This window comes from Labeo rohita, chromosome 18 (assembly GCF_022985175.1).
Source record: "Labeo rohita strain BAU-BD-2019 chromosome 18, IGBB_LRoh.1.0, whole genome shotgun sequence".
In the NCBI taxonomy this organism is placed as follows: Eukaryota; Metazoa; Chordata; class Actinopteri; order Cypriniformes; family Cyprinidae; genus Labeo; species Labeo rohita.
Window position 1 is genome coordinate 9293870 of NC_066886.1, and position 10375 is coordinate 9304244.

Consider the following 10375-nt stretch of genomic DNA (forward strand, 5'->3'; position numbering starts at 1 on the left):
ATATTTTTAAATGTAATTTATTCCTGTGTTCAAAGCTGAATTTTCTACGTCATTAATAGTGTCACATGATACTTCAGAAACCATTCTAATATGCTGATTTGCTGTTTAAGAAATTATTATTATTATTATCATCATCATCATCAATATTTAAAACAGTTGAGTACAGTTTTTTCAGGATTCTTTGATGAATAGAAAGTTCAAAGATCAGCATTTAGGCTATCTGAAATAGAAAGCTTTTGTAACATTACACTGTCTATACCTTTCAAAAGCTTGGAGTCATTATTTTTTGGTAAAGAAATTATAGAAATAACACTTCTATTTAGCAAGGGTGCTTTAAATGGACCAAAAGTGATAACAAAGACATTATAATGTTACAAAAGATTTCCATTTCAGATAAATGCTGTTCTTCTGACCTTTCTATTCATCAAGGAAACCTGAAAAAAATCTACTAATAATAGTTTTCATAATCGTAATAATAATAATAAATATCTTTGAGCAGCAAATCAGAATATTAGAATGATTTCTGAAGGATCATGTGACTGGAGTAATGATGCTAAAAATTCAGCTTTGAAATCACAGAAATAAATTACATTTTAAAATATATTCAAATAGATTTTAAACAGTAAAAGTATTTTAAAAATGTACTGTATTTTGGATAAAATAAATGCAGGCTTGATGAGCAGAAGAGACTTCTTTTAAAAACATTAAAAATCATACTGTTCAAAAACTTTTGACTGGTAGTGTACGATTAAACTTCATTGATTGTCATGAAAAAGATTTTTAATCGTTTTTAATCAATTTACTTTTATTTTTGTTCAAAGTTGAAGTTTGTTAATAGGCTGAATTTGCGGTTTTCTTTAATCAAAATCCCTTTAAAAGGTCTTTTTTCACCTTATTTTTACTGTTTGTAAGTGGTTTAAATGTTACGTTAACGTTTCAATATCTTACACATGTATTTGATGTAATTACATTGTATCGACATTGTAATTAAAAGCTTTAACTAGCATATTACACATAAATAACATCGAAACAATATCTACAACAATACTGTTGTTTCGAGACCTTTATTTTGAAATTCATGTTTGTAGCCGGGCTTCCGTTCCGGGTCAGGGGTCCCAACGTGGTACCTCTTGCAGCTCAACGTGTGCGTTTCTTCTGAGTGGTAAAACATCTGAAAGCGAGTAATATATAAGAAAATAAGGTAAGGAACGGAATTGTCATTTTGCACATCATCTCGAATCATACGACATGAAGTATATGTCACCTAAATCAGTAGTTAACCTACTTCAGAAAGACACTTTCAGGGACAAGCCAAAACATGATGCGCGTAGTCGAATTGTTAAATTAGCAAAATATGATTTTTAAATAGTTGCATTTACAGTTATATAAACTTTTAGGACCGTCGTGTCGTTTAGAATCTCTGTAGTGACCAGTCCGTGCTCATTTAACTATTTGATGATAATAGCAGAATCTTCTTTAACTAAAACCATGTTCTCATGATGTCTACAGATCTCACATCAGCGATGGGGGAGTTTAAAGTTCACCGGGTTCGGTTCTTTGACTACATGCCGTCGGGAATCAGAGCCTTGGCTTTCAACCGGGACACCGAAAGGATAGCAGTAGCGAGGGTGGACGGATCAGTGGAGATTTTCCACTCTTCAGACAGATGTTTCCAAGAAAAGGTAACTTACGTTCAGTCATATTCATCAAATTGGTCCTCGTAAGACACCTCCGTCTTAGGTTTGGGTACCAGAGCTATGATGATAAAATTATTTTCGACCAGGAGATTGTTTCTTAATGATGCTTAATTGTGTTTCCCTTGTCCACAGATCATCCCTGGCAGAGAGCAGTGTGGGATTGAAGGCCTGTCCTGGGTTGGGGATCGTCTGTTCAGTGCAGGACTAAACGGTGGAATAACAGAGTATGACCTGACAAACCAGAAAGTAAAATACACCACAGATGCCTACGGAGGGCCAATCTGGGCCATTACAGGCAATCAACAAGGAACACACTTAGCGGTAGGTTTCCAATAAGTGTACAGTCACAAAAATCAGCTACTCTCAATGTATAAATGTCATTGCATTAGATAATGAAATCAGTTTAAAAACAAATGGTATTTATTTTAAGGTAAGATAAAGCAAGCAAACACTTGCAGAAAAGAAGTGTGCATAATTGTACTGAATGTGCACTTCAGATAGTGTACTAATAGTGTACTTCAGATCTAATAAAATATATATATATATATATATATATAAAAAGCTTTAATTGCATATTATATACACTACCTGTAAAAAGTTTTATTTTTTATTTTATTTTTTTTTTTAAATAAGTCTCTTCTGCTCATCAAGCCTGCATTTATTTGATCCGAAGTACAGCAAAAAAGAGTACATTTTAAAAATATTTTTACTATTTAAAATAACTATTTTCTATTGGAATATATTGTAAAATGTCATTTATTCTGTGATTTCAAAGCTGAATTTTCAGCATCATTACTCCAGTCACATGGTCCTTCAGAAATCATTCTAATATGCTGATTTGCTGCTCAAAATCTTTATTATTATTATTAATATTATTATTGTTAAAAGTCTACATTTATTTGACCCAAAATACAGTAACATTTTGAAATATTTTTACTGTTTAAAATCTATTTGAAAATATTTAAAAATGTAATTTTTTTTTTCTTCAAAGTTTCTTCAAAGCTGAATTTTTAGCATCATTACTACAGTCACATGATCCTTCAGAAATCATTCTAATATTCTGATTTGCTGCTCAAAAAAACATTTATTATTATTATTATTATTATTATTACAATTATGAAAACAGCTGAGTAGAATTTTTTTTCAGGTTTCAGAAAGTTCAGAAGAACAGCATTTATCTGAAATAGAAATCTTTTGTAACATTATAAATGTCTTTATCATCACTTTTGATCAGTTTAAATTATCAATTATATGTATATATACACACGCTGACTCAAAGCTTTTAAATTGTATAGTGTATAATATTACAAAAGATGTTTTTTTTATTAAAATTAATCAGATAAATGGTGATCTTTGGATCTTTCTATTCTTTCTAAAAAATGTACTCAACTGTTGTAAATATTGATGATAATAATAATAGTAATAATAAATGTTTCTTGAATAGCAAATCAGAATGATTTCTGAACGGTCATGTGACACTGACGACTGGAGTAATGATGCTGAAAATTTGGCTTTAATCCCAGGAATAAATTACATTTTAAAATACATTCAAATCGAAAGCAGTTATTTTAAATAGCAAAACTGTTTCACAATATTAGTGCTTTTGCTGTATTTTGGATCAAATAAATGCAGGCTTGGTGAGCCGAAAAGACTTCTTTTAAAAACATTAAAAATGTCTGTCCAAAAACGTTTGACTGGTAGTGCAATACTAATGAAATTAAAGGCCACTTAATGGTACTTAAAAAGTACACTTTCAATTTCACTTTCATTTTTGGGCTTTTAATATTTGTAGGTTGGCTGTGAAGACGGAACTGTGAAACTGTTCGAGGTGATTGAAGACACAATACAGTTTGAGAGAAATCTGGACAGGCAAAAAAGTACGACTGTAGTCCTATTTGAAATTTCAGATGAATGTGATGATTAGTTATTGTATTAAAGATTAAAAAATCTGAACGTCTAATGAAATCCCTATTCCACAGGCCGCATCATCTCTCTGTCCTGGCACCCATCAGGCTCCAAAATAGCAGCTGGAATGATGGATATGATCCAGATTTTTAATGTAGAGACAGGTAAACAGCATCATTCTTTTAGAATGTACTCTTGTAGTCAGTGATGTAATTAGTACATGAACTGGAATATATGAACGTAATCAAGTGTTTAATACGTTTTCTAGGCCACTCTATACACAGAATGCTAGCTGACAGAGGGGTCGGGACGTCCCGCAGTAAGGAGTGCGTGGTGTGGAGTGTGGTCTACCTCACGGATGGGACCATCATCAGCGGAGACTCTGTGGGAATGGTCAAACTGTGGGATGATCAAACTGGCACACTAATCAAAAGTCATAATGTCACAAAATGTGATGTGCTGGCGTTATCAGTCTCTCAGGTTAGAAGATTAAATCTTTCTCCTAAAGGATAAGTTCACTTTCAGAATAAAAATGTCCTGATAATTTACCATGTCATCCAAGATGTTCAAGTCTTTCTGTCTTCAGTCACAAAGAAATGAAGGTTTTTAAGGAAAACATTCCAGGATTTTTCTCCATATAGTGGACTTCAATGGGAGCCAATGGGTTGAAGGTCCAAATGGCAGTTTCAGTGCAGCTTCAAAGGGCTCTACACAATCCCAGTCAAGGAATCAGGGTCTTATCTAGCAAAACGATTGATCATTTTCCAAAAAAATTAAACGTTATATACTTTTTATATACTTTTTAACCACAAATGCTGGTCTTGCACTAGCATTATGTAATCACGTTGAAAAGATCACGTGTGGTTAGTTCTTTGTCTGTGTACTTTGGTTTAAAAAGGTAGGGTACGGCAAAAAACTCCATCTTGTGTTCACCTCTAATTTCAAAATTGTCCAACATAAATGTTTTATCTTTTTTTGTAAAGGGAGTTTGACTTTCTTTGCACGTTCGCTTTGTGAACACTGGGTCGGTACTTCCACCAACGTCACGCGTGACCTTTCCAACATGATTAGTTAATGCATGAGGTCAGGCTGGTGCAAGATGAGCATTTGTGGTTAAAAAGTATATAAATTGTAAGAAAATTGTTAGAAAAATGATTGATCGTTTTGCTAGATAAGACCCTTATTCCTCAGCTGGGATTGTGTAGAGCCCTTTGAAGCTGCATTGGTCCCAACTTCAGTTTGGACTTTAACCCATTGATCCCCATTGAAGTTCACTATATGGAGAAAAATCCTGAAATCCTTCATTTCTTTTCACCTAAAGAAAGAAAGACATGAACATCTTGGATCATGTGGGGTTGAGTAAATTACCAGCAAATTTTTATTCTGGAAGTGAACTTCTCCTTTAATAAAACACATGACATATTATAAGAATATGAACTAATTTTGTCTAATTTTCCTTTTTTGAATGACAGGATGAGGACAGCCTTGTTGCCGGGACATCAGAGGGAACTGTGGTACAGTTCCAGTTCGTCTCTATGGTTTTGGGTAAGGATGACAAAGAATGGGTCAGAACCAGAACATTTAAGAACCACACGCATGACATCAGAGCTGTGGCGGAGATCACGACAGCTGTGGTTTCAGGAGGTGAGTATATTCTTAGATGCTTATTCTTAGATCACTATGACTGAAGTGTTAAGGTTTGAAATAATTTAAACAAGCATTGTTGTCTCAGGTATGGATGCACAGCTTGTTGTGAGACCTTTACTAGACAAGATTGAAGTGAGGTCAGTGGCCTCAGCTTTGAGGAAGATTCACTTTCCACATGTGAGTATTGTAAAATTATGACTTGCACATAGACAACATGTTTGTAATTGGTTTTTAATGAGAGGGACCTGTTGTGCTCTGTTGCATTGCAGAGGAGACTGGTAACCTGTGCAAAGAAATCAGGCCTGATGCTTTTCCAGTACACTGGTCATCTGGAGCTCTGGAGACTGGGAGAGACTGAAGGAAAAGGTGATATTCAGTGTGATCCTTAAAAGTTTGGACACACTTCATTTGAACATTCTCAAAAGCACCCTGAAATTATATCAAAATTTTAAGTAGCACAACTGTTTTCAACATTAATGATAATAAATGTTTTTTCAAGCTTCAAATCCATATATTAGAATGATTTCTGAAGGATCATGTGACACTAAAGACACTAAATATTCAGCTTTGGAATTGCAGGAATAAATAGCAGTTTAAAATATATTAAAATTAGGGCTATAAACAATTAATCACCATTAATCGCATACAAAATAAAAGTTTGAGTATGACTAATATGTGTGTGTACAGTGTGTAATTACTATGTATGTATTAATACAAACACATTCATGTATATATTTTAGAAATATTTACAAGTATTATAATTTTTTAATATAATTTATATTATATATAAATAAAAATATTTAGTAAATAAATAACATTTCTTTAAAATATATACATTAATTTGTGTGTATTTATATGTACATAACAATTACACACAGTACACACACATATATTAGGCAAACACATTTTTTTGTGTGGGATTAATCCTTTGACAGCCCTAATTAAAATAAAAAATATATATATACATTATTACTGTTTTAATGTAATTTACATTATAGGTGCATTCTATAATGGTTTTATACAGTATTCCCATAGTGAACATTTTTATTTATTGTAAAACTTATGTTGGAATGTTTTATAAAACTAATATCAAGCAGAATATAATAATAATAACAATAATAACAATAATTTGACTTTTTGAATTTGAGTTGACTTTGGCATGAAACTGACTATTGGTCTTTGTTTTCAGGTGTACCAGGAAGCAGTTTAACTGTAAAAAGAAATCCAGAAAAGCTGCTTCATTTGAAAGTGAAGGTACAGTGCTTGTTTCGAAAATCAATGTCATTTTTTTTGAAAGGTGACATCATGAAAATCTGACTTTTTCCATGTTTAAGTGCTATAATTGGGTCCCCAGTGCATCTACCAACCCAGAAAACATTAAAAAGAACAACCCAGTAAATTTAAATTTTTGGTAAGCCTTTTTTGTGCAAGTTTGTGAAAAAACGAGACGCTCAGATTTCGCTCTTCCCGTGACATAAAAGAGGGATCTTATTATAATATTACCGCCCTTTAATCTGCATGATTCCACCTATGGCGCAGACATTGTGTTTTCGCAAGTGACAGCGGTGTACCAGTTTTAACACCATGGCAAAAGATCGCTCAAAGCATGCTAACTGTTCTGTCGTTGGCTACACAGACGAGCACAGAACACTATTTAGAGTCCCAGCCTCAGGAGACAAGAGAGCAGTGGATTTATTGATTTATTTACTGTATATTACGCTGCTGCCACACAGATCTAATATAAGCATGCAGTTTCTTTCCCAGCTGTTTACCTTCTCAGACGTAATCAACTGTTTTTATAACTCGTGTTTTTAATATTAAACTTGTGTGTATTTAACAGTTTAAGCACAATACGACATGAAAGAGAACTTTAGTGCTCGCATGCCATGTGACAGCTGCTTTCTGTGTGCGTGCTTTGAATGTGTGTGCTCAGAAAACCCTAAATCAGAAATTTAAACTGATACAGCTTTAAAAAACATGATTTCAACACGATAGACATGATAATCAAAACCAAACAGATGTTTTTATCAGAGTATCTGAGTTATGACCTGTAAAGGCACTGCCCTATTCTGGAAAAGGGGGCAGGGAACAGCAGCTCATTTGCATTTAAAGAGACATGCATGAAAAAAGCATGTTTCTACTTCCACTCAAATTAGGCATTTTGAAAACAAATATATTAAACGATCTGTGGGGTATTTTGAGTTGAAACTTCAGACACATTCTGGGGACACCTGAGACTTATGTTACATATTGTAAAAAGGGGCATGATAGGTCTCCTTACACCCATATCGAATAGTCTAGAATCTGTGTAACTAAGCACAATGTTGTGAGAGTTGTTACATCCATAGAGCTGCAATAAATGAAGTGACTGTGATTATGATGTTTATCCGTAGGGTGAGGATCACATCCGCTGCAGTGCTGTGTCTCCCTGTGGAGAATGGATTGTGTACTCCACAGCCAGCAGTCTAAGGCTCTACAGGCTACACTGTGACAATAACAATGTCAGCATCACCAAGGTACTGTAGATGTTTTTCACTAAGTTGCATGAAAACACATTACATGGTTTTGAAGCATGATAAAGAAATGGGTTCTCATCAAGTTTTGAAGAATCCCAAGAACTCCATGAAAACTGATTAACTGGTACCAACATTGATGTTATTCTTCTTTCAGATATCCAAACTTCCAAAGGTACTCAGCTCAGCCAATCAGCTTTGCTTCTCCTCAGACTCCTCCCATTTGTTTTCCGCCTCTACACAGTCAGTGCACTTAGTTTCTCTCAGCCAGTCAGGATGCAAGTTTGTGGCCACCCTTAAACCCAAGTCAGGTGAGGTGTTACTACTTTAGGCTGGTGTGAAAAGTTTATAGAAATTAACACAGTTAAAACGTATGTATGTAACAAAGTTGTCCTCCTTTAGGTTCCCATCAGGCCATTCACTTATTAGCAGTCAGCGAGGATGGCAAATGGTTGGCCTCTGCAAACAATGACCACGAGGTTCACGTCTACAACCTGCAGACACGGAAGGTGTGTTATATGATCGCAGTATTTGTATAACCTTAAAGAAACATTTGAGAGAAGACTGATGATTAACAATGACCTAATATGTTTCAGGCTCATTGCACAGTTCCTGTATACAGTTCTGCTGTCACCGCCATGGGAATTCACCCAACAACAAACTGTTTGTTCATGATGCATGCGGATCAACAGGTAATCACTGGGCTTTTTTGACAATGTGTCCACTGAAAAACGTAAGTGTGAGATGAAGTGGGTTTGATTGTTTCTCGTGTCATCTACAGATGTTTGAGTATTCCATAGAGCACAAACAATACACAGATTGGAGCAGAATGGTGCAGAGGAAGGGCCTTCATCACCTCTGGGTGGAAAGAGACACACCGTGTCTCAATGTGATGTTCAATCCACAAAATCCCTCCCATGTCATCCTGCATGATACGTACATGTTCTGCATCATTGACCAAACCCTGGTGAGACAAACTTGATCATATTCAGAAAGCATCTGAATGTCTAAAAACAGCTATTTTTTCATGCATTTACAAAACTGTGACTTTTTTTCCAGCCACTGCCTGATAACAAAACTCAGTTCTACAATCAGCTGACTTTGAAGAGCCTCCCAGAAGAACAGAGGAAAGCTCACAGTCACGCTTTTAAAGTCTGCAAGACCTTCAAGGTGTGTGTGAGCAACTTGCATGTGTCTTTTTTTTTCTTTTCCAGCAATTTTGGATGGAGAGTGGCAAACCTTTTTTTTCCTCTATTTGTCTTTTAGGATATCCTGTGTGTTGAGATGATGTCAGATCAGTCTCTGGTGGTGGTTGAGCGCCCTCTGGAGGATGTCGCCACTCAGTTGCCTGCACCTATCAAACAAAAGAAATTTGCCACATAAGGAAAAAGCTTTCCATCTGTATGTGTGTGGCCTCAGTGAGGAAGTGTGTTTTTATTAAGAGACTGCAAATTGTTCCCTGTTTCCCTCCATGTAAAAACTGCTGAGTCAGTATTAAAAAGAAATATTTACTGTAACTGCTGCATTGGTCTTTTTTTGTCTGAAAAGGTTAAGTTTGATATTTTCATGTATGTTCTGATGTTATTGTTAACAGTAAGTTTTCAGTAATTGAAATAAAGCTGAAATATAAATATTATCTAAAGGAAAAAAAGAAAAACAAGCTCAACTTGAAAATTAAAAAATATTGCCTTTGCAACTAATGGCAAGTTTTAAAGATGGAGTATTTCCTTATTTAAAAAAAAAAAAAAGGTTAGAAAGATTTAAAAAAAAAAAAAAACTGAAACTGACAAAAGTGCATGACAAAAATTAATAAACCAAACTAAAATACAAATATGAAATAAAATCAAATATTTATAAATACTGTAATGATATACAATCTAAGTAATTACTTGAAAATAGAACATTAAGATTATACAGAAATAAATGTTTAAAAAGCTGTTGAAACTGGTGAAAAAAAATAAAACAAACTAAAGTGCAAATATGAAATAAAATCAAATATTTATAAATACTATAATGATATACAATCTGAGTAATTACTTAAAAATAAACATTAAGGTTATATAGAAATAAATATTTAAAAAGCTAAACTGACAAAATGTATAAAACAAACTAAAATGCAAATATGATATAAAAGGAAATATTTCTAAATACTATATACAGCATAAGTAATTACTTAAAGTAAACATTAAGGTTGTTTAGAAATAAATATTTTAAAAACTATTGAAACTGACAAAAGCTTGTGACAAAACCTATTAGAAATATGAAATAAAAGTAAATATAAATACTAAAATAATAAATATTAAATACAGTATTTACAAAATAATAAACATTAAGGTTATATAGAAATAAATATTTAAAAAACTATTGAAACATGACAAAAATTAATAAAAAAAAAACTAAAATGCAAATATGAAGTAAAAGCAAGTATTTATAAATACTATAATGATATACCGTGTAAGTAATTACTTTAAAAATAAACATTAGGGTTATATAGAAATAAGTATTTAAAAAACTGTTGAAACTGACAAAAGCACATAACAAAAATGATAGTATAAATAATACTAAAATAACACATTGTGACAACTCCGGTTTTTCATATATCTTCAGCACTTC

The 10375-nt window shown here is 33.4% G+C and overlaps 1 protein-coding gene across 1 annotated transcript; it reads left to right on the forward strand.

The window, feature by feature from the left end:
• Positions 1 to 1079: 1079 nt before the first annotated feature.
• On the forward strand, positions 1080 to 9267 carry utp4 (UTP4 small subunit processome component). Its single transcript, XM_051134301.1, has 17 exons — positions 1080 to 1201; positions 1510 to 1682; positions 1830 to 2018; positions 3490 to 3574; positions 3677 to 3766; positions 3871 to 4082; positions 5075 to 5246; positions 5335 to 5426; positions 5519 to 5615; positions 6439 to 6503; positions 7643 to 7765; positions 7920 to 8073; positions 8165 to 8271; positions 8359 to 8454; positions 8544 to 8729; positions 8822 to 8932; positions 9029 to 9267. The coding sequence occupies exons 2-17, from the start codon at positions 1524 to 1526 to the stop codon at positions 9143 to 9145; spliced, it is 2055 nt and encodes a 684-aa protein (XP_050990258.1). The 5' UTR covers positions 1080 to 1201; positions 1510 to 1523; the 3' UTR covers positions 9146 to 9267.
• The last annotated feature ends 1108 nt before the right edge of the window (positions 9268 to 10375 follow it).

What these genes read in the sequence shown, in the direction of transcription:
- utp4 (XM_051134301.1), top strand. Translation starts at nt 1,524, where the DNA reads ATGGGGGAGTTTAAAGTTCACCGGGTTCGGTTCTTTGACTACATGCCG. An exon ending in AACAAGGAACACACTTAGCG is followed by an intron (nt 2,019 to 3,489) that starts GTAGGTTTCCAA and finishes TAATATTTGTAG; the next exon opens with GTTGGCTGTGAAGACGGAAC. An exon ending in CACCCTTAAACCCAAGTCAG is followed by an intron (nt 8,074 to 8,164) that starts GTGAGGTGTTAC and finishes GTCCTCCTTTAG; the next exon opens with GTTCCCATCAGGCCATTCAC.